Source organism: Macaca nemestrina, chromosome 11, assembly GCF_043159975.1.
Source record: "Macaca nemestrina isolate mMacNem1 chromosome 11, mMacNem.hap1, whole genome shotgun sequence".
NCBI lineage: Eukaryota > Metazoa > Chordata > Mammalia > Primates > Cercopithecidae > Macaca > Macaca nemestrina.
Genome location: NC_092135.1, coordinates 97,095,718 through 97,120,974, shown reverse-complemented (window position 1 = coordinate 97,120,974; position 25,257 = coordinate 97,095,718). Strand labels below are relative to the sequence as shown.

Genomic DNA, 25,257 nt, shown 5'->3' with positions numbered 1-25,257 from the left:
TAGTATGTAAAGTTAAAGTTTTATTATTATTACAGTGTTCTTGGCAGCTCCAAAACATTTTGAACCAGAAACAGTGAATAGAATAATTTGGTGATTGATGCCCAGCACATTTCAGTTAAACAGGGTCTCATTTCTATTGTTTAGATTTGGGGGAGATTTGATTTAGGCTTCTGATATGTTGTGTGATTATGGAAAATCTCACTGGGGTAGCTCGTTTCAGCTAGCATGGATATGTAATGTGGACCATGGCATTCATCCTACGGCCATTATCCTTAAACATTCCAGATTATTCACTTAAATTGCATAGCTAGATTGTAATTTAGTGTGGAGATAAGCACGCCCATTTTGTTGGTGGTTGTCGCAGAACAGATGCATGCAGTTTTTGTAGTTCAGCCTATGTAAAGTGAAACAGAATGTATTTTTGTTCTAAGCAAGGTGAAACAGTAATTCAGCAGTATATTTCCACCGGCATTCCTGGAGTCCTGATTAAGAATCAAGTACTTTGCGATGAGTTGGGGATACAACAGTGAATCTGAGGGAGGAGCTAAAATCCTTTCAATATAGGAAGAAGAGAGTGAGGCATCCAGTACTACTCACCTTAGGTGAGAAAGGTGGCTTGTTGGGTTTTTCAAAAATAGACTCAACTCATGAGTAAAAGATTCCTGTTATTGAAATGATTCTTCCTTCTTACCTTAAAAGCCAAACCATTTTAGGTGATTCTTCACTTGAGTTTGGCAATTACATAAGGGAATGATTCAGTGGATAGTTCATACTTTATTGAACACCCCAGTAGTCTGCAGTTCAAAAGAGCAGCCTTGAAGGCAGAAGAAAGGTATGGAGAAGTCCGTAAAAGTGCAACAATTGTAGCCTGAGGTATATATATTTAAAACAGGGAAGTAATGATTTAGCCGTTCTCTGTCTGGCCAGATGCTTGGAAAGTACAGATTGTGGTTGTGTGTCTGCATATTTATTTTTGATTTCACCTTTCAAAGTGTGTTTAAGTGCTGGCACCTCTTCCTTTCCCTCCAATGTCTCTGTGAGTAACCACTCGCAGCCTCTTTCCTCTGCCACTGGCTGTCCTGAGCATCCTAATTTAGCAGACCTTAGGCGTAGTCCTCCCTTATTAAATAGTCCTTAGCTGTTCCAATTTGAAAACATTATGATTGCATCTTTCTGTGGCTTACTTATTCTTACTTGAGGAAGAGTTGAAAGACCTAAGGTCGGCTTTTGATTGCAAAACCCCAGGTGCTCAGGGTTTTGACCTATTTAAATAAGTAAAGGTACCAGTACCCACCTTGTGCATCTCATAGGCGATCTTGATGTTCAAATGGGATGACTAAAGAGATAGTCTTGTTAACTGAAAATTGTGGGTTTTTTTTTTTTTCTTTTTGAGACGGAGTCTCGCTGTGTTGCCCAGGCTGGAGTACAGTGGCATGATCTCAGCTCACTGCAGCCTCTGCCTCCCGGGCTGAAGCAATTCTCCCCCCCTCAGCCTCCCAAGTAGCTGGCATTACAGGTGAGCGCCACCATGCCCGGCTAATTTTTGTGTTTTTAGTAGAGATGAGGTTTCACCACGTTAGCCAGGCTAGTCTTGAACTCTTGACCCCAAGTGACCCTCCTGCCTCGGCCTCCCAAAGTGCTGGGATTATAGGCATGAGCCACTGCACCCAGCCTGAAAATTGTGATGAAAAGAACAATTTGCAAGTGCATGCAGCTTCCAATGTGCTCCACTTCTACACATGTTCTCTGTGACTCTAGACATGTTAAAATATTTTTTATGGTAAAATATACATAACATGCAGTTTGCCATTCTAAACATTTTTAAGCTTACAATTGAGTAGCATTAATTACATTCACAGTGTTGTACAACCATCACCCCTGTCTCTTTCCAGAACTTTTTCATCACTCCAAATGGAAAGTCTAACCTTTAAGCAACAATTCCCTATTCTCCTCTCATTCTGACCCCTGGTAGCCTCTATTCTGTATTCTGCCTGTGTGAATTTGCCTATTCTACCTACCTTGTGTAAGTGGAATCATAGAACATTTATTTTGTGCTGATTTATTTTACTTAGCATGTAGACAGGTTTTTGAAGCAGCTCTGTCCCATGGTGCTGGTTGAGACTTTTTTGCTAAATATTTGAGGAACAAAATGACTGACTAAAGTTATTGAACTGCAAAGAAGTTACTAGATTTCCAGTGTGACAATGGTGTGGCACTCATATAGTGTGCCTTTAGAAATAGATTGTAGGATGATTATTTCTGTCATCCTAAGCAAGCCTTACCCATTTGGACTTAACTCATATGTACAACATGCCAAAACAGTTGAACAGTGAAATCAAGCAGCCAGTTGGGTCAGCAGAAAAAAAAAAATTGAGCATGTGCTCATCATATATAGTGACTGATCAACTGCATGGACCAGAATTATGTTAACCAGTTGTCAACTGTCCGTTTAATTTAACCTAAGTTCATGTATGTAGTGGGGATACATCATGTCTCGTGTTAACCAGTTGCCAGCTGTCTGTTTTAGTTATTTTCGTGTGAGGTTGTTTTAGTTTGTGTCCCAACCTCATGAACTCATGTTGAAGAAGGTTCACAAATGACAGCTTGAAAATAATTCCTAACCAGGGGATTGCAGTGACCATAAGAAATGATTGCACAGTGGGGAGAAAGATGACATTTGTTGATTCCACATCTTGTGCTAGGCCTTTTACACAAATCATCTCACAGAATCCTTACACTCTCTGATGCAGGAGACAATATCCCAGTCACAGGTGAGAGTGCTGACGTTAGACAAGCAAGCCATTCAGCAACAGCTTAGGGGAAGAGCTCTCAAATGTAGTGTTTTCATACTCCGAAGTTCAGAGGAAGTGTTTCTTTCCCTTAAAATGGCAACAGTTTTCAATTCTGATGTTATAGCTCAGAAGTGGGGATAGAGAGGGATAGTAGAAGGCTGCGAAATGACATTAAATGAATTTTTTTCATGACAAAGTAATTCCTCTAAATCAGTTTTTTTCCCTTTACCTAATTGAAGTATCATTATATTCTCATGTTTAATATGTTATTTAGCATATCACCAAGCAGATTGAAAAGGCCAAAAATGAGCAAAGAATGCACACATCACTCATTGCCTGTCTTTGCTCTCCCCTTCATGCAGACATAGAAGAGGAGGCTAGGGGATGCCACTCCTCCACCCCCAAACAGGGGATTCTCACTGACAGAAAATGTAGTTCTTCACATTGGTTTAAAAATATTCTTCATAGCAAGTGTATTATGTGTTTTCAGCTTAGCTACTCTTAGTACCACACTGCTCTTCAAACAAATAAATCCCACCAAGCCAAGCAGAATGTAGTGAAGGATATCCAGTTATTTTATCTTTTCTTTTATTTGGGGAAAAGGGGATGCTCAGATCTCTGTTTTTCTAAATGTATCGTACAAATCATTTTAACCTGTGTTTATTACTTTGCTTTTTCCTATTAAGTTTTAAATTCCCTTTAGATTCCATAGTTTTCTTTGATTCTAAACTTCTTAATTAACTTATATAGGGGGCCTGAGATCACAAACTTCATGTTTTCCTTTTTTTTTTTATTTTTTATTTTTTGCTGTTGTTACCTTGTTTTTTGTTTTGTCTAAAGTACTGGTTGCAGCATCAGCTGTTGATCTTGTGGTCGCTGATGGAGGTGGTGGTGAATGTTTCCTTCTATTCATTCGTTAGTCTCCCTTCTTAAAAGACCCATGAAATACTGGTCCACTAACAGAGTGTCTTCATGGTGCCTCCCAGTGCTATTCGACTATGGGAAAGATGCTGTTCATTCTGAGCTTCTGGGGCCTCAGTTTGAAAATGGAACCATACTTATAATCATATGTGACATCTATTCTCTGGGCTAGTTGAAAAACAAATAAGTGAGTTAAAAATTTGTTTCAGGAACCTAAAAGAAAATTTATTTTTAGATAGATCAATCTAGCTATCATAAGTATTTAAATAACAGTATTATAAAATTTATTCTCTTGTAGTTTGGCTTACAGCAAATTCAAGTCTGCCTAGTAAACTTTGGAATAAGTAAAGAAAAATCTAATATAGTTTGATTTCTTAAATACCTTATTTTTAAAAAATTCCAGATATTAATGGCAAACTAAATGTCAAATTGACTACAAATAAGGACACCTAGATTTTATGTCCCATCCAAAAATCTTTGTACTTAAAATTTCATAATTAACTACAAAGAAGTCAGAAATTTTCAAGTTTCTGTAGTTGGAAAGACATTTTAACCCTTTTAATTTATCTTAGAATATAATATTATTCATAAAATAGCTTTGTCTGCGGCCACTGTTTATGTGGTGGTTTGTGGCTGTGTCTCAGTATCTGAGTGGGGACTGCCTCAGTTGCCCATTATACATGTACCCTCATCCTTTCTTTTTCACAGCCCAGCACCGTGCAAAGCGATACATGCTTAGTGAATGCAAAATCATGTTAATATTGGCCTTAGTAAATCATAGTTCCTCGGTTTAAGTGTTAAAAATAGCAATACACATATTTTCTGGGTTATTTGTGTTAGTATTGCTTTGTATAAACAGGGATACTCGAGTTGGTAGCATTCTGGATTGAAAAAGTTGACTCAGATCTTGTTCCTTTATCAAAAAGATGTGGATTCTAAAAGTCCAACTGTATGGTTGCTTTAGAATGATTGGAAAACAAAAAAGAGCAACATGAACTGCAAAATTATACATATTTTAAAAGGAAAAAATTGAATTAGATCTTTTTTGGCAGGGCGGTAGGTGGGAAAGATTTTAATTATTACTCATTCCATTCTGCATCAACTGTATCTTATCAGGTTTATGATGCTGTTGATTGTAAGATGGATCTCTATTTCAGTGATGTTCAGGTATAAAAAGTGGATGAAATATGGTAAATACAGATTCTCTGTGTCCCAGGATCTTTGGAGAACATTGTTTCCTGTAGAGTAATAGCACATGCTGGGTTCATGTTAGCCCCTTTCAACTTTACATATCATTAATTAAGTTTTGATGTTCTAGATATTTAATGGACACTAACATCGAGATGTGTAGTATGTGTCCAGAGCATGCTAGTGAAGCCTAGTGATTTAGATTCAGATTATGGGAATTTAACAGTCTAATTTAGGGTTAAAAAATATTCATGAAACTGGAATAATCAGACATAACATGGCCTTGCTTTTAAAATATTCCCAAGGTATTTTCTTATCTTCTGATTTTAAAGTCTTCTGAGGATGGACTATAACAATTCTTATCATTAAAAACTATTTTGGGTATTAGCTCTGTATAAAGGCCTGCAGGGAATTGACATGAATAAAATGTGTCATAAACTCAAACAGACTTTTCTGGTGATTAAAGATTTTCATCTAGGAAATTTATTCGCTACTATTATTATTGTTTTTGTTTGTTTGTTTTTTGCCCAGTTCATAGTTCAAACCTGTTTATGTTTTTGTTCTGTAATCAGTAGAGGTAGCAACTTATTTATGATTATCTGGGACAGAAAACAAATCTGATTCAGTCAGGGTAGCCCACATCTCCTTTATAAATGAGTTGTGTGAAATACAAGACCCGCTGATGGAGCCAGTAGGAGGCCAGATATTCATTTCCTTGCCACTCTGCCTTGTGCAGGGTCAATTGAAAATACAGCAGGAGGAAGGAAGGACAAAGTAAAGAGGGTAGAGAGTGAGGGGAATTTGGATTATCTGGGGCCAAAGCGATGCAGGCTTCTGGGCTTGTGGCCTCCTATTATGGGCCAGGAAAAATTGAGAAATGGTGCCAGTAATTAGACACTGTTCGTTTTAGTCCACTTCCTAGGCCATTTGGCAATACAGGGTTTAACTCTGACTCCTGCCATGGCTATGTATCCTATGCCTTTCCAGAGGATAAATTCATACAAACAAGATAGAGAGATGACAAGTACATTTGTGATTATTCACATACACCAGTGTGGCTGATGCATCTATTATTAAGCTACTTTCATGTTAAAAAAATTTTATTATTATGACATTTCAGTTTGGCACTTTTAAATTTCATCTCTGTCCCTTTTCCTGTGTTAAATTTCAGTGACTCAGATATCCCACATCAGAACTATGTGAGACACGAGGTAGAAAAAAAAAAAATGAAACAGACATAGTCACTGTCCTCAAGGGTCTCACAGTCTAGGAACAGAGAGAATCTCAGCCCAGAGCGGGAGCTAGCTCAGCTGGTTAGGGAAGAGTCGTACTTGGTCGTTAATAGCACAAAGCCCGAAGCCCGCCTCTGGGAAATTAGGATTCCAGTGGTCATCCTATAAGGCAACAGACAAGGCCCCATAGGTTCTGTGATACACTCCCATAATATTAACTCTTTGGGTTCCCATTGCTGTGTTCAGACCTTCAGATGAAAAGAGTTATCCTTACTATCTCCCCTTAGAGAAAGGAATTGTCATGGATAGATCAGCAACTGGGGAGGGCTAACCATCTGCGAAAGAGGTTTCTGTGAATTGAATTAGGAACCCCCTCCCCCACCAGTACTGCATTAGTGATTAAAAAAGAGGAGTCTGATGTTTCAAATGGGAGTCTATGAAGGCCTGTCTGCTGGCATTTTAACCTCCTGTTAAATAACTTGATTTATTGTTACCCTTTTTATCTCTACTGCTTTGTAGAAATGTCATTAGAAGTTCTAAGATTTCTCTGAACTGTTCTATGTCTGGAGCTAACTTTTTTTGAGAAAGATGAGATTTCAAGGCAAGATATAAAACCTTACACAGGTCATTTGGATCTCTTGAATTGTTTATGCCCAGGACAAAATAAAAATAAGAAATAAAATCTGTGTATAAAACATACACAGTCAGTTCAGGTATATGTTTACATCTGCCACAAATGTTGGCCCAAACATACTGTATTAACTGCAAACATATCTCTGTAGGAAGTTCAATTCAAGGTGTGCAATTATAATTTTAACTTTTCAGTGCTATGTCAGGCTATGCTCCCCTTCTCTTTTAACCCCAATTATTAATACAAACTAATCAGCTGAGCAGTTGGGCTGAGGAGGATGAGAGCAAGGAAGAATCATGCACTTAAGCACTCAGAAAGTTTGAGCTTTGGTTCATTTTTGATTGAAACACAGTACAAGTGTTACGTTTAGTTTCCCTTGCTCTAAAATAGCACTGTTAATTTTTTCATTTAGTGAATTTTCACACAAGTTCTAATCACACGTTTCTATAAATTATATTAATTTAACTTATTTCCCTAAATGTTGTTCTGCAGTGTGTAGCACGGATGTTCTCAGATTCTTGGCTGTGTAAGCTTGTTGCAGTTGGAAGCGGAACAGAAACATCTGAAAGGCATTATTTGGATTACGGATGCTGGAGCATCTGATCTCACCTTTTGCTCTGGTTCCTAAATCACAACTGTTCTTCCTCTTTGCATTTAATCTGCACGTTCTGTCCCCTCCATTGTTGACATTGCCCCAGGGTTGACTTTTTGGAGAAGGCACTATCATTGTTTTAATTAAAGGGATGGAAAATTCAGGTAATCGTGTTTGATGTTAATAGTTCAGTTTACAGGAGAGTGACTGTTTTAAGTTTAAAAGAAAAGAGGTTAGTGCAGGTTATAAAGTGCTGTTTCTTGTCCCTAAAAAGAAGTAGTCATATTTTGAAAAAATAACTATAATTTTTTTTTTCAGAGTATGATTTCATCCATTGTAAATAGCACATATTATGCCAATGTGTCAGCAACCAAGTGCCAGGAGTTTGGGAGATGGTATAAAAAGTACAAGAAGATTAAAGGTAAACTGACTTTTTTGTTTGTAAAGCCTGTTTTCAGTTTCTGAGGTTCATGAGTTGTTGATTATTTGGAATTTATGCTCATTTTAGATACAATTTATCTAATTTTTTACAAAGGTGAGATCTTTAATATTCCTGTCATGAGATCCAAATTGGCTCCCTTAAAACTAAGAAGATATTTGAAGTAAAAGTAAAATGAGTAACACAATATGTTAAGTTTATAGTTTTCATAAGTGATACCTGCAAAGACCAAAATCCTTTAGAATGAAAACTTAAAAGCTGTCATTCTAGGTTGAATCAGCACTTACAGTTTGGATACTGATTAACAGATACTCTTGGGGTATCAGGATGGCTTTAGTCAGAAATGGAGTTTGATGTTGTGACCCTTTGTCGACGATTCCAGAGCGGTGGTGAAAGCACGGGCGGGCTCTGCGTTCAGGCGGACTTGGGATCAAATCTTTGGCTTCTACATTCTAGCTGTGGGAACTTCAGCAAATTATTTAACATCACCAAGACTCAATTTCCTCATCTGAAAATGGGGAATAAAGTACTTAGGTCACTGGGTAGATGCAAGGACTAAATAAGACAATACTGGCACAAAGTAACCTATTGATAAATAATAGTATACTACTAATAATAATTAATAGTAATAGTCATAGTAGCAGTAGTATATTACATATGGAATTATGTTTGGTCCTGAAAATAAAGTTCCTTAATGTGGTAAATAACATGCTATTTGGATCACCTAGACCTTTAAACATGTCAGGACCATTTCAAATATGTCAGTGGTGGAAAAATTCTTTTGTTTTCACTCCATTCAGATAAATGTTACCTACTAGGGTCCCTGAGGGGATTTGGGGAATTTTTTGTAACATTGGTTTTGATGGTCCTTTCAGTCCATATTTTGCATAATTATGCCATATTTATCACACTTTATAATATGTATACATAGCCTTGCTTACTCTGCCCCCGTCTGAGGGGCAAATGACAATTTATGATGGGTAAGTAAAAGTAAAGCATGAATTTATTTGTTTTACTACTTGCAGGTTTTCTCAGGGGAGACGATGTCAAAGTAGTGCTTGTTGGCTATTGAGTATTTGAGAGCTTTTTTACAGGGTTATCTTTTGAAGAAATGAAGTTTACAAACATTGGTAGCACATTTCTGATCACAAAGGAATGAGAGTGTTTTATGCTAAATATACATTTTATGAGGCAAGCCAAAATATTGAGCTACCCAGGAGAAATTAAGTACACTGAAAACTGAATTAAGATCCGTTTCTTTTCAACAGATTCTAAAATTCTTAGAACCCTTTTAGATCCTGGTTTGGGCAAATGCTTTAGGATATTAATATTCACCCTTGTACATTATAAGATGATTAACTCCTTCTCATTATAAGACATCGTTGTGTGGCTCAGAAGGGTTTCTTTTCTGTAAGTGTTGCCTCCAAGTTTTTCTTTTAAAATAGGATTGTTAAAGTGCTTCAGCATATCCTCTTCGGCTAAAAATCAAAAGAATCATGCAGCTTCAAGGTCATTTGTTGGATCCCATTTACTTGCTGTTATAAGAGAAAGTAAGAGAGTGTCCTCTTTTAATAGGCTGGAGTATAATTCCAGATTCACAAAGATTGGAAGCTCTTCATTCTAGTGTTTTCAGAATTGCCACTATAGAATGTGTGTGTGTGTGTGTGTGTGCGCGCGCGCGCGTGCGCATGCATTCACACATTAACACTCATGTCTTCTACTTTTCTTTTTTCTTTCCTGGAGCTTTAATTCCTCAAGCCGTATCTTTTTTTTTTTTTTTTTTAAAGATAGTAAATGCACAGTTAAATCTTTAAGTGCCATAAAAGCAGACTGAGACCTTGATTTCATTCAGTTGGTCAAGGATCCACACCTGAAGAGGCTGTCAGACACTGTGTACACATACTATTCAAAGAGATGGAGCTAGTCATTGCTGTTGAAAAGTGTGTGTGTGTCTGTGTGTGTGTCAGTAGGAGGAGAAAAGGGAAGGTTAAGGTATGTGTGAAGTAAACACAAGCTGCCATAAAACAGTTCAAGTGGTGTTGATTCATCAACCAAGGGAGTGGGAGGAAAAACAAAGAATTCATGACAGGTATAATGGTGCACAGAAAATAAACACCCAGAGAAGTGCGTTTTATTAACTTTCGACCCTCAGAAAAAAGGAAGTGTTGGACTGAGGCAGGCACATTTTATTTGGTAGAAGCCTTTTTCTATGAATAGATGTTGCTGTGGGAGTTTCTACCTAGTAGGACCCGTTTCTCATGGGAAAGTAATGATTTGATTTGTAAAATTTGTTTGTGTCCCTGCTTTCAACGTGAAAAAAAAAAGGCAATGAATTCCAAAATGGGAAACCATTAGTAGTGAAACCAGAATTCCACCATAGGGCTTTTTCTGAGAACCCAGAAGTCAGGGTTCCATGTCCCTCTCAGCCTCCCTACCTTCCATTTCTACCTCAAAGTTACCAATTTACATGCACTTCTATGCACTATTCAGCATAGAAGAAAATCTCAAGTCAACTTACTGACGTCCCAAACTAAATGCAGGCTACATTGTTAAATATGTTTCCTATTATCTGCTAATGTCTGTTTTAATAAAACAGTGGGAACTAAGTGGTTGCTTCTTAATCAAAAACATGATTTCCTAAACATAAGCTATGTGATTCTGTTACAAATTGCCACATATAGATCTCCTAGGTCAAAATTTTTTTCTCTTCTCATAGAAATAAACAAACAGTAAAATAATGATATACTCTGAAAGATCAAAGTAAATATGACTAAAACCTGGCAAAAATAAAAGTCTACTGGAAGGTTAAAAAAAAGATCAGATTGCAAATTCTATAGTTAATGCTTAAATAAATATGAGAAAAATGAACAATCAATAATTTGATATCATTAAAAACAGATGTAAAAACTATATACAAATGGAATTGTCTAAATTTTGAAGTAAACATTTTAATGTGCATTTTTTGAATTTGTTGTTATTATAGCTAAACTATTTACACTTATTCTTTAGAAAGTCCTAAATTGGTTTGGCTTAGCATGTTAACTTTATTTTCCCCAGTGATCACAGCAAAGCACATTCTGTTTACCTTTTTTCTTTAATTTCAAAGACAATCATGATTGACACAGACATATTTGAGTTAACATGAGCATTACTTCAGGATAGATAGGGAGACAGTGTGTATACTCTGGTTTCAAGGTCTAAGACCATGAATCTGTTTCCCAGGAGTATTTGACGTTGAAGAAAACGGAGTGGGTAGGTAGGGTAGGGTGGTAGGTTGGTTTAGACAGCATTTTTTTTTTAATTGCCGATCATCACATACTATAATTGCTTCTGGACCAGATTTTACAATATAGAGCTCATAAGCTCCAAAGTATAAGAAAAAAAAAAAGTACATTTTATCTAAAAGCAAATAAAATTAAAAAGACCAATAAGTTTAATATTTAGGAATTTTAGTATTGTACATGAGGAGAATCCATAGACACCTAGAAACATTCGTGCTATTCCAAAATTATTATTATTATTATTATTATTATTTTTTTTTTTTTTTTTTTTTGAGACAGAGTCTAGCTCTGTTGCCCAGGCTGGAGTGCAGTGGCCGGATCTCAGCTCACTGCAAGCCCCGCCTCCCGGGTTCACGCCATTCTCCTGCCTCAGCCTCCCGAGTAGCTGGGACTACAGGCGCCCGCCACCTCGCCCGGCTAATTTTTTTTGTATTTTAGTAGAGACGGGGTTTCACCGTGTTAGCCAGGATGGTCTCGATCTCCTGAACTCGTGATCCGCCCGTCTCGGCCTCCCAAAGTGCTGGGATTACAGGCTTGAGCCACCGCGCCCGGCCACAAAATTATTTTTAAGGTCTTGGGATTATGAGGGCTTTACCAAAGTAGTTTTTTCATAAGTTCTACACATTTTAGTAAAATTTTAGTTTTTTTACACAACTTTTTTTGTCTGAACTCTTGATGTGAACTTTTCCCATCATTTTTATGAAACGAAGTGACAATCATATATGTAGTACCACCATCAGTTTTACTCTCATGGCAGTCTACTTTTGTGGGGGATATAATAAAAATAAGAAAACGCCTTAATAAGGAATCTTTTATATATTTTAAATGTGTCCTAATTGATAAGTTACAAGAAAATAATTTTATATCTAAAGTGTTTGTCATCTGGTACCAAGAGCAAAATAAGCAGTTATCTTAGGTGAAGTCAATCCCAATTATTTAGTATGCCTCAAGAATGGAAGGGTCATTGAAAGTTTACACAAATACGGGTGGCTATTATAAAATTATTTGTGTTATAAAATAATACCATTAGAATGGGTGGACCTAACCAAACCCTGTATTTTGGCCAGAGTGCAAAATTATCCCCATCACTTTTCTTTTCTCAGTCATTGGCCAAGAACCCTCTGATTGTTAGTTGTCTTAATTTTATTTGTTTATTTGAACTTCTTTTGCCAGATATTAAAAAGCTGGGAGAAAAGAGGATTTTAAAAAGCAGTGTTACTTCCCCAAGCCTGGTTTATTCTAGTAATCAGTATTTTATCTGACCCTGTCTGATCTAGTCTTGCAAGATCAAACGTCCAGGCCAGCAGGCAGACAGTAAACAAAGCCCATGAAGGGTTTCGGTAAACACAAAGATTAGATGTTGAATGAAAATTAAACTCCTTGAACTAGTCCTCTGTACTAAAGTGGTTAAGTGGGTTGTGATTAAAAGAAATAAGTAATTATGATCATTATAGCTGAAATGATATAATGTTACCACATTTAAAGCACCTCTTGTACTCAAAAATGATTGTGTCATTTACAAAGTGGTGCCTTGGAGTTGAATAGAGAAATCAATGTCCCCTGACCTGGTTCCATAAGGCAGCCCTTGCTTAGCCATGGTGGTATCAGTGGTCAGGACAATGCCTTTAATCAACTCCTGGTCCTTCTGCCTCTGCTGTTGTTTAACTCTGATGAGGTAAAAGTAACTTACTTTTGTCTACCTAATTTTTCTGTCATGAAAGAAATTTGCTTTCAGCTTCAGATCTAAATGAAGTGTTCTGCAAGGAAGTTTGTCTGCCCTCTGCCTATGTCGTATCTCGTTGAAAGTAATGGCAACATAAAATCCTTTTGAACATTGTATACATATTTACTTATGTATTTTATACTGACAAATTATAGCTGTTTATATTTATGGGGTACAAAGTGATGGTATGATTTTTAATACAACGTGAAATGATTAAATCAAGTGAATTAACCTATTCATCACCTCAAATATTTGACATTTTTGTGATGAGAACATCTGAGACTTACTCTGTGATATTAAAATGCACAGTGCTCAATTATTAGCTATATTCACCATGGTGTACAATAGATCTCAAAAAAAAACCCAAACTTGTTTCTCCTCCCTGAGACTTTGTACCCTTTGATTATCATCTCACTGCTCCCACCTCCCAACCTCTGTTAAACACCATTCTACTCTCTACTTCTATGAATGCAATTGTTTTAGATTCCACATATAAGTGAGAACATGCAGCATTTGTCTTTCTGTGTTTGACTTATTTCACTTAGCACAGTGTTCTCCAGTTCTACTCTTGTCATCGCAAATATTGGATTCATGGAAATAGAAACATCACTTCTACTGTCAACCACCTTTTATCGCGCCAGTTTTTCAACACATGGAAGAGCCTTGCACATTTTCGTTGTGACAGTCACTGATAGTATGCATAGATCACCTATACTTGCTCGGCCCTCCAGTGGAAAGCTTATTGGTAGTTTAAGTGGAAAAATGGTGCCTGGGGAATGTCTTGAGCACTCATTTTAGACGTGGACTAATTCCTTGCATGGATCTTAAGAAGCTCATTCCAGCTGTACTGTAACTGCTTTGTTGGGCTGAATACACTTATTCATACATGTTTAAAGATATAAAAACATTTGTTTGTTAATAATGTAGTTTGTAGATTAAAAGAAATGAACTTGCAATCTACTCATATTTATACTATTTATGATGTTATTTTAAATAGACATTAAGAAAAGATGCAAAGGGAAAAATGAACTACTTTCCTTATGCCGCTCCCTACTTCTCTTGCATCTATTGATCCATGAGGCCATCATGTATACCTACTCTTTGGAAGAAGCATGAGACATAATTCCTGCTTTCCAAAAGCCTACAATCTGTGCGAAATGCTTAATTCATAATATAACACATACCTTGTCATTCAAAAACAAATTCTAGCTTCTATTTTATATATAATAGCTGGCAGGATTCTAAGGGCTGGGAATACAGTGGAGAGCATTACCTTTTTCTTTCTCACAAGATAATTGCAGTCATAATTAAATAAATAATTTTAACTAAATGTTTAGTGAGCACTTCTGCTATGGGCCGTAATTAGTTCTAGAAGCAGTGAGAAACATCTGTATGCACATAAGATATGCTTCCTACCTCTAGTTGCGTTGCCCTTAACCTAGCAGGAGAAGCAGCTGTATAAATGGATCTGGTAAATATATAGTGGTGATATAAACTAGTTTGATGGCGGCATAGAGGAAGGTCCGGAAACTCTTCTTGCTAGGTTTGACATGAGGTGGCGGGTGGGCAGTTAGGGAGAGGCAGCGCATGAATTATACCTTAAGGACAAGTGGAGTTACTGCGGCAAGGAGGAAAAGAGAAGGAGGAATGTTTTGAGCAACCGGATGATCATGAGTACAGATGGAGAAGTACAAAAGAGCATTGCATGTTTAGAAAATTACAAGTGACTGTCGAGTATGTCTAGAATGGCAGTACATTTATCCTGATACTATAATATAACAGGTGCCCAGAATGGCTAAGCTTTTGATCAGTGAAAAGGCAAAGGTAAAACATAGCTGGATGTAGGGAGGGTAGTGACACCAAACGTTGATAGAAATGACTGGGACCTGGCTGGGTGCAGTAGCTCATGCCTGTAATCCTAGCACTTTGGGAGGCCGAGGTGGGTGGATCACGAGGTCAGGAGGTTGAGAGCATCCTGGCTAACACAATGAAACCACATCTTTACTAAAAATACAAAAAATTAGCCGGGCGTGGTGGCACATGCCTGTAATCGCAGCTACTCAGGAGGCTGAGGCAGGAGAATCGCTTGAACCCAGGAGTTGGAGGTTGCAGTGAACTGAGATCGCGCCATTGCACTCCAGTCTGAGTGACAGAGTGAGACTCTTGTCTGACAAAGAAAAGAAAAGAAAAGAAAAGAAAAGAAAAGAAAAGAAATGGTTGGGACCTGGCTGGGAGATCATATGTGTTGTAATAATGAAAAATAAGGCTAAGAAGGTAGAGGACACACCTTCGGGGTCTTTGAAAGCCCAATTGAGGTATTTTGAGGATTGTTGAAGGTTTTTCAGCAAGAGAGTGACATATTGAAAATGATGGTTTTAAGAATGATTCCTCTAGACACCATCTGAAGCTGTATGAGGGTGTGAGTGGGTGTATGGCAGGAAGGGAGGTGCATGGGAGGGGGAAGGTTGGTATGTACACCTGGTGGAAGTAGGCAAAGTCGAATCTATTGCAGTAATTGACAGAAGTGGAGTGGTGAGGGAAGTGAGGCCCTGGCTTTGAGTGGCAGAAGTGAGAAAGACAGGAAGCCACCGATGCAAGAGGTTCAAGCAGAGAAGAGCCATGAGACTTGGTGAGAGTAAATAGGGGTATGGGAATGAGAAGGAGACATGCAAGCAAAATCCAGGTTTTGAGCTTAAGTGACTCTTGATGGTTGTGACAGAAATAGGACAATACCAACGGAGATGAAATTGCTGATACCTCAGTGAGAATTGACAACTAGGTAGAAATGTCCATGAGGCTGTTTGAGATGTGGACAGCCTACTAAAGGACAGGATGGAGAATAAATTTTTGGGCCACTTGATTAGATGACAATTGAAATGGTACCAAACGAACATTCCTTAAAGAGGAGAGCAAGAGCAGGAGAGGGCTGGAAGCTTTGAGAAGAAAAAAGCCAGGAGTTAAGAAGATGCAACTAGAGAGAGTGAGGTGTCACCAAAGCCAAGGGAAGATGAGTTACCAGGGGCGGAGTGTTATCAAAGGTGCAGTGGAGGGACAGGGGAGAGGAGAGGGAATTGGAGGCTCTTGGCTTTGGCAGAAAGGATATCAAAATGACATTGGAGGGAGCTGTCTCTGCAGTGTGAGAACAGGGAAAGCCTATGCATCTACTAAGGGAGAGGTGTCAAGGACATGAGAGGAAAGAGTCTAAATGTGGCTAAGTGAAGCATGAGGGCTAAGTGTAATTAGCAGAAAGAGGATGGAGCCAGCAGTTTTGAAGAGGAAGAGGAGTGATAAGCAAGAGCCCATCAACTAGGAGGGAATGGATCTGAGGCGCAGATAACGCGGTGCCTTTGAAAGAAAGAAAAATAGTGATGTTTTCTTCAGAATCTGGGAGAAGGGCAAGGAGATGTGCAAGGAGAGAAGGTTCTGGAGATGGAGTGGACGGTGAGGATGGGCAGCTCATGCCATGGGGTGTGAGACTGGGCTGGCATGACCTTCTAGCAGTGAAGGAGAGAATGGTTGGCATGGGGAGCTTGGTGGTGAGAACACCTGAAATAGGATCTGGACAGACCATGTCTGGGGAACAAGGAGGGTGTGTGCTTTAGATTGCTCCTAGTTTCAGACTTCCATTTGTCCTGCCCAGAAACAGAATAAAAAACTAGAAAACATATATAGATGTGATGGTGGCTGACAAAGAATCTACAGAGTGTGAAATGAGAGGCTTTGTGTGTAGACCACAAAATGCCCAGTTTATTTAAAATCTGATGATTGTGGGGACATCCTCTTCTACTGGGGAGACCAGCAGGTGAAAATCAGAGAACACTTCTGGTTTCTTGATCAATTAAATAAAGATTATTACCTGATTTTCCTTAGACGCTTACAAGGTTCAAAGCTGAAAAGCACCTAAGCTCATAAGGTGCTTGAAGCACTTAACTATAAATGCTGTGTAAGATGCTAGGACTGAAATCACATTGCCTAATGGGAGACAGTTATTTAACTATTTGCCTGACTGATGAATGGCCTTCATTCCACCCTTTGCAAGAATTTGAGAGTATTTGACCTTGGAGTCCTGAACTCCCAAGGGAGTGGATATGAATCTATAATCATCTAGAATACAAATCAGACTATGAGTTCTAACATTGGGCCTTTCAGGGTATCACCTTTTTAAGTTCTATGTACCATAGAAATTTTAATTTTTGACTAATCCCCCTTCTGGGCCAAAAGCTCCTTGAGAGAACTTCAGAGGCAGAGGTTTTGGGAACACAGGAACGTATCAATTTTCTGTCCTCCCTAGAGTCCTGTGAGCATGAGGTCTTAAACACTGTGAATACTTTGTAAATATTAATAGAATTGAATGTAATATAAATGAACTTATTTGAATATATGCATTTAGAGCAGTTTTATTTTTACACATATTATGTGGTGCACTAATCTTATTTGCTACCTGATCTGTCATTTGAGAGAAAAAAAGAAAGAAAAATCTTTGCTTGTTTAATTCGTATTGCAAATGTCCTTAGCAAATGAAATTGGTTAGAATCGTTCCATTTTTCTACTAATTATTAAGCTAAAGACTTAACAATAGTCAATTCAGTTGAATGGGGCAGTAATATCTTTATAAAGTACAAATTAGAGACCATTTGTGTAGCCTAAGATAAATATGCCTTTGAGGTTTTCACGGCTAGTCTATTGAGTATTTTCCTTAATATAATGGCTTAAAACATTAAAGTCCTATAAAATCAGAGACTGGTCAGAGGAAAAGAATGGATCATGAATTGATTGTTTTCTTTGATTAACTTTTCTTCAGGTAGGTTGAATTAAAGAATTAATACACATGGAATGCCAACTGACAAAGGCAGAATTTTCCTAAGCAGTAATGTTAAGTTTCAACAATATGATTTCTTTTACTATCATGTGCTGAATTCACCTTAGAAATTATAGTTTTAGATTAAAGAGTAAAAATAAAGATATTATTAGATATAAGCACTTTTAACCTATATAGAATGTTATAAGAATACTTGAAATGATCAGTGATATCAAACTGTGATAAAGCATTGTTTGAAACCAAAAGGGACAATAGTGTTCTGGTACAGAGGGTGGAGACTAGGAAAGGTGGATAATGCTCACTTTTTCCATGGAACATAATGGGTCCTAGGAGCTTTTATTACCAAAGAAACAGAGGTGTCCACATTTGAGTTACTTTATGGTGGATATATACGTTTCTGTGGAGGTTAATGTGGTGGAAAAAGGAAGTTGATAATAAGGGGAAAATACACCTAAGAAAACCAGTCATATGGTATTATCACAGTGCTGGCTGGTAGACTTTGCTTATGGGCTGTTTTATTAGGAGTTAACAAGTTGGCTCTGAATATCTTGCTCTAGGCAGGGACTTTGCAAGCAAGTTCTCAAACCAGAGACAAATTATCTTGAACAAATTTAGAGAAAAACAAAATCTTCGGGTTTGGTAGCTAGTCTTTTTCTTTCTTTTGCTCTTTAGCTCTTTCAAGCTCAATAATTTTTTAAAATTATGTTTGGTGAACTCTTCTGGTAGTAGTTTTATTTGTTTGTTTTAATGGTATGAGATTTATATCTGAGAGATCTATTAGCTTTGGCTACTGCAATCATGTCCGACTGTGTTTGTATTAACAGAAATTTTTTTTTTTGTATAGTAAATTGACCTTATACTTCCAGTTATTGACTAGGAGAAAATAAATCAGAAGTATTTTCAGTGACTAGGCATATTCAATGTTGGCAGACGGGCTGCTATTCTGGTTTGTTGGGGGAAATTAGTGTTATGTTTACCTTTTAAAAAGATTTTAACCCAATGAAAGCCTTTGGGTGGACAGTGGGGTTGTTGACCGTTAATGTGTAGCTTAGCTGAGTGCAAGGAGACAAAATAAGTATCAGGTGGAAGCATATGGAATTGCTGTTTTTGTAGGTCAAAGTTGTTACATATCACCAATTTCATATAGTTCAATTATATATGAATTTGTGATTGCCCAAGATTCTCAAGCTGTTATCATATTGTGTGAGTATGCATACCCAATTTCGTTTCTTGTTGGTTACTTGTTCCAAAGAAATACTTTCTATTTATAGAATTTATAGGGTACTTGAGAAAGCTCTCTGCTGTGTGATTCATATCCTTCATCAGTCCATGCTGATGACACTCATGTTGGGTCAATAGCTTTCGCCTCAAGAAAAATAAGAAAAATAAGATAATGGGAGGGGATTTATAAAAATAAATATAATCACTGTATATGTATATATGTGTGTGTGGCTTACAGTTGACTAGAATGAATTGCTAATAAACTGACAAAATAGGAATTTAAAGGAGCTATCTTTTATCATCAAATAGAAATGCACTTTAAATCATAGGCAGATGTTATGGGCCTATCTACGTGTAGCAGATAGTTAAATTGTCTGAAGCAAATATATTGATGGAATTTTTTAAAGTTGATATTATTCAGTACTGTATCTCTAGGGGCTGCCATCATTCCTGGCACATGGTAGTTGATTAATAAATGTTTATTATATGAATTTTAATGCAAATAATTCTATTTAAGTGATTAGCTGATTCAAGTGTTGAGGAATCAGTGATTTCATCACTTTTTGAGTTGACAGTCTTTTCAGTCTATGTTACACAAAGCATACAGTGGAGGCTCAGGTTGAGCTTTTACCATTCAGATGACTTATCCATCCTTCATGTCACATACATGTGCCATGTGCACTTATACACACACACATGCAAATACAAAGTGAAACTTATCAGTAAGAAAGTTGATTGCTCCTGACCCAAATCCTGAAACTATTAATAACCACATGCTCCAAACTGGGCAGTTCACCTTAAGCAGCAGAATACAGACTGCAGGGTCCTAAAGGCATAGGTTTGAATTCAGAGTCTTCCATTAACAGGTTTGCAACATCAAACAATTATGACATTAAAGTCAAATGACTGACCTTCAGCTTCTTTAATAAAGTAGGCATCTTAATATCAATGCCGTAGAATTATTGTGAGAGTTAAACGATAATGATGTGTAAGGGATTTAGCTCAGTGCTTCAGCTACTATATAAATGGTAGGGTTTGGTGTTACCCGAAATGCCAATGCAGTTTGAAAAAGGTATGTTAGCAGTAAAAATATGAAAATTCTTAAACTTATAATACATATATTTTTTATAAAGAAAACCCATTAAAAAGCACTTGTGAAACATTTAGGCCTTGGAACTTGACTTTGAGTTATGCACAAAAAGAGGAAAAAGTGGCCATGCGGTTTGCGTTTTCTTATTATGAGGCTAGAGCCAGCAGCCTTAATCATTTTGAATACTCCTAAATATTTATCTGCATTTGGATAGTTATTTGACCTAGAGCACATTTTTTAATTTCTCTGGTATTAGACAAGATCATTATCTTTAAAATTGGGCATCAAGGTTTTAGAGCATAAGGTGGGGAAGCAGAGAACCTGGAGAGGAGGTTTGTAAATTTAAGGCATTCATATGCTCTAGTATCTTTTTTCTGTGCTCTAATGTTTGGGTACCAATCTGAAATTGTTGGTTTGATTGGCAACTTTTTTACCAAGAGTGCCAAAAGCAAACCAATGTCTTTTTTTGCATTTGTAGAATCACTTCCAGAGTACTTTCTAAGGTTGAAAGAGTCATAGAGAAATTCTGCCATCTTCTTTTCTTTCTTTTTTTTTTTTTTTTTTTTGGCTTATGTTCTTCTACCCAGGGTTTCTAGGAGAGGTTCTGGGGAATACTAGAGTGTTATCTTATTAAGGAATCCATTAGCACTCATTCATGCTAATCCATTTACATTTGCATAAGCATCTTAATGGCTTAAAGAAAAATCCATAGGCCAGAGTTTCTGGAAATTTCTCAGTGCAAAGCCTTTTACCCAATTCATTACTATCTACCCATTATAACTATGGACAAACCCCAGGGGCTATGTCACAAAAGCAACTATGTTAAGGTTTGCAGCATGAAAATACTACCATAATAGCTCTAGAAATATTATCTATCTTTTCAGCAGTATTGATAAACTTGCAAGAGCTATACTCTAATTACTATTGCTATTGCCACTATATTTTTCTATTTTCTATTCTATTTCTATTTCTAATTCTATTTCTATTACAAGTCCCCATAGTTAATGTCATAATTGTTTGATGTTACAAACCTGTTAATGGAAGACTCTGAATTCAAACCTATGCCTTTAGGACCCTGCAGTCTGTATTCTGCTGCTTAAGGTGAACTGCCCAGTTTGAGGCATGTGGTTATTAACAGTTTTAGGATTTGGGTCAGAAGCAATCAACTTTCCTACTGGTAAGTTTCACTTTGTATTGCATGTGTGTGTGCACAAGTGCACATGGCACATGTATGTGACATGAAGGACGGAAAACAGCTATTTTTCTTGTAATAGAAATTAATTGTCTTAAAATGGTACTTTTAAAGATGCTCTTAGATAAGTAACCTGCAAGGTTACTTTAAGACCACTTTACAGGTAATCCTTCCCATTTTACAGATAATCCCCAGATCACTCATCTAGTGAGTGATCACCCAGGCCTTTGAAATTTCCGTTTGCTTTTCTTTCTACCTTTCCTATGCCACCTTGCTGTTACTGGCAGGCATCTGTGCCAATCAGATGCTTCATCTTTTGCTCAAAAACTTTCAGAAACTATACTTTAGGGCACTAAGTCATTGGATTATATTTTGAGCATTGAAATTTTATTATATTTACTTTACACAATTGCAAAAGAAATAATAAGAATTAAGTGCCACAATATAGGAGTGAAAGACTATATACATATATACACACACACACATATATGTATATATACACAAACATATATATACGTATATATACTTGTGTATATATATGTGTGTGTGTATGTGTGTATTATTTTATTTTTTGAGTTTTGAAAATGTTCTTGTAACAACCTAAAATATAAATATATATCAAGGATTTATAATATTTAAAATAAATACTTGGCTTCCTGGATGTACTGTAAAAAGTGTCCTAAATAGGGCCGGGCGCGGTGGCTCAAGCCTGTAATCCCAGCACTTTGGGAGGCCGAGACGGGCGGATCACAAGGTCAGGAGATCGAGACCATCCTGGCTAACACGGTGAAACCCCGTCTCTACTAAAAAAATACAAAAATCTAGCCGGGCGAGGTGGCGGGGGCCTGTAGTCCCAGCTGCTCGGGAGGCTGAGGCAGGAGAATGGCGTAAACCCGGGAGGCGGAGCTTGCAGTGAGCTGAGATCCGGCCACTGCAGTCCAGCCCAGGCGACAGAGCAAGACTCCGTCTCAAAAAAAAAAAAAAAAAAAAAAAAAAAAGTGTCCTAAATAAAATAAGATTTTTGGACCAAATACCTTTTAATTGTAATGCAGGTAAATTCCTGAGGGAGAAGTATAACTTTCTCATCTGTGAACAACCAGCCACAGGCAGCTAATGGTCATAGGGTGCTCTTGGTTAGAGCATCATCGCTGTGAACTTGGTGAGGTTTTAGGAGTTTCTGAAATTCTAATATAGGGCTACAAAGGCCTTATCTGCTTTAGACTTAAATAGAATCCCGGAAGCTTAGAGAGTGGTTAGAAAATGGCTGCCCATTCCCTGCAGTTTTCGCTCAGTCCCAGGAAATTTGAAGGAATCTGCAAGATCCTCTTAGAACTCTGAGTTTTTCAGAGACCTGAACAGACTCCAGATCTGAACTGTTTATCTGGAAGGTCTCTGGACTGGTACCTTTCCCCAGATGTTGGAATAGCTACCAAAAGCCTCACAGCTACTGGACATAGAAGCATTTGAGCCCCCCTTGCCTTGACGGTTTCTTAAACCATCTTCTGTTTGGGAACTTACATTAGAAGCTGGGGACATCATTCCTTTCCAGGCGATTCCCTCTCTGGTACTCACCCTCAAGGCTTCAGCCACAGTAGAATCAAGTTCATTGTGAATTAAATTGAAGCTCTGATTTAAAGCTCTGGGAGCAGTTGTGAGTTATTTATTTATTTATTTATTTATGAGACAGAGTTTGACTCTGTCGCCCAAGCTGGAGTGCAGTGGCACAATCTCGGCTCACTGCAACCTCTGGATTCAAGTGAATCCAACCTCCTGGATTCAAGCGATTCTCCTGCCTCGGCCTCCTAAGTAGTTGGGATTACAGGCATGAGCCACCACACCTGGCTAATTTTTGTATTTTAGTAGAGACCAGGTTTCACCATGTTGGCCAGGCTGGTCTCGAACTCCTGACCTCAAGTGTTCCGGCCTCCTCGGCCTTCCAAAATGCTGGAATTGCAGGCATGAGCCACTGCGCCAGGCCAGCAGTTGTGTTTTTACTGTCTCTTTAATAAGTAAGCATGTTGCCTTTGTCAGAATATTTTCTGTTGTGAATGTGAACATTGCTTTCACCGTCAGAAACAGCACTACCATTTACCCTTCATTTTTTCCAGGATTTCTGATCTTCTGCTAAATACTGCAGGCATAAGATGGCCCTTAGGGCCAAGGTGATGTCTTTGGTCTTGGTTTAGTTTAAGACAGACTTAACATGATGTTTTCCATTACACAGTGAAAAAGCAAGAACACAAAACCAGGCACTGCTGTTAGGTCTGTGTTTCACACATTGTGGTTACTTTCTAATTATTTTAAAAGAAAGAAGAGAAAGGAAGGGAGAGATGGAAGGAGGGAGTAAAGGGAAGAAGAGAAAGAAAGAAGCAGGAAAGCAGGAAGGGAGGGAGGGAGGAAAGAAAGAGAAAAAGAAAGTTGAGGCTCAATTTTCTGATGCAGTCTGGCACATCCTGATGCTCCCTCTCTTTTTTAAGCATCTGTACTTCACTTGCTGTGACTTAAGAGGCTAAAAACGTTATTCTGATATTATTTTTATAAGAGTGGCAGCAAGAACTAAATTAAAATGTTTTCAATTTAGGCAAAATCAGCCAGGCACGGTGGCTCACGCCTGTAATCCCAGCCCTTTGGGAGGCTGAGGCGGGCGAATCACTTGAGTTCAGGAGTTGGAGACCAACCTGGCCAACATGGTGAAACCCCGTTTCTACTAAAAATATAAAAATTAGCTGGGCACCGTGGCACATGCTTGTAATCCCAGCTACTCAGGAGGCTGAGGTATGAGAATCACTTGAACCTGGGAGGTGGAGGTTGCAGTGAACTGAGATTGTACCACTGCACTCCAGCCTAGGTGATGGAGTGAGACTCTGTCTCAAAAAAAAAAAAAAAAAAAAAAAAAAAAGGCAAAACCTGTTTAAATGGTTTCTGAATTAGTGTTCTGCCTTGGTCATTGGAGATGCATCCTTTTGAGAGCATTTGATCCTTAGTCATTCTTAAAGTCGAGATGATAATTTTTTCTTCTTCTTTCATTCTTGGGAGTAAAGAACTTGGCTTTTATTGGTAGAACTGTTAGGAACTGAAAAACATAAAGGGTGACTAGTCTCAGAGACAGAATTTAAAAACTGATAGCCCATGGACAGATCTGGTTTTCAGAAATGTTTTATTTGGCTTTTATTGTATTTTGAAACGGAATTAGTTGCTAACACTTAAAAATTAGGAGATATCATGTAAAATCCAGATTTTTTGTTTTCTCAAAAAAAAAAACAAAAAAGAAAAAAATGAAAAAAATGACAATGTAAGAAAGACAGAAACTGGCTGAGGTTAGGTAGTGGTTGTTACCTTTGAACTGGTTAGACTTTCTCTCCTCCACCTAGTTCTTCTGCAGCTGGCTTTTCTGGCTGTTATCGACCTGAACAGTAGGTATTTGCATTTGCAGTTTCTTCATTAATATTTACTAAGTGGTTAGTACTTCATGGTGTTACTACAAATGTAATATGTTGCTATGTCTTTATAAGATACTTCTATAGTTACTGTTCTTAACTGTAAGAATTTATAAGGATCCACCTGGAAACTTATAAGGATAGAAAGAATGATTATATATAACCTCACAGAATATGGACTGACATTATTCAGACTCTTTTTTTTTTTTTTTTTTGAGACGGAGTCTCGCTCTGTCGCCCGGCTGGAGTGCAGTGGCCGGATCTCAGCTCACTGCAAGCTCCACCTCCCGGGTTCACACCATTCTCCTGCCTCAGCCTCCCGAGTAGCCGGGACTACAGGCGCCCCGCCACCTCGCCCAGCTAGTTTTTTGTGTTATTTTTGGTAGAGACGGGGTTTCACCGTGTTGGTCAGGATGGTCTCGATCTCCTGACCTCGTGATCCGCCCGTCTCGGCCTCCCAAAGTGCTGGGATTACAGGCTTGAGCCACCGCGCCCGGCCTTATTCAGACTCTTATTGCACCAATTCATATAGGTTTCATAGCGCTCTGATGTTTATGCTTCATTGTGAACATGATTTTGACTAGATCTATGAATGAAGTATTTTTAAATTATATGATTTAGATATATCTCAAGAAAGTAAACTCACTCAAATGTAATTAAATTGTTGAAACGTGAAAATACCAAAATTTTGGAAAATTA

The 25,257-nt window shown here is 37.8% G+C and overlaps 1 protein-coding gene across 7 annotated transcripts in view; it reads left to right on the top strand.

Moving 5' to 3' along the window:
- The window catches only part of LOC105468137 (SATB homeobox 2), a 198,739-nt gene that overhangs the window by 93,192 nt on the left and 80,290 nt on the right, over positions 1-25,257 (top strand). For all 7 annotated transcript variants that reach the window (XM_071073141.1, XM_011718171.3, XM_071073140.1 and 4 more), the window contains one exon: positions 7,675-7,777. In XM_071073141.1, coding sequence (XP_070929242.1) covers positions 7,675-7,777 — 103 coding nt within the window. The remainder of the gene's footprint in view (positions 1-7,674; positions 7,778-25,257) is intronic.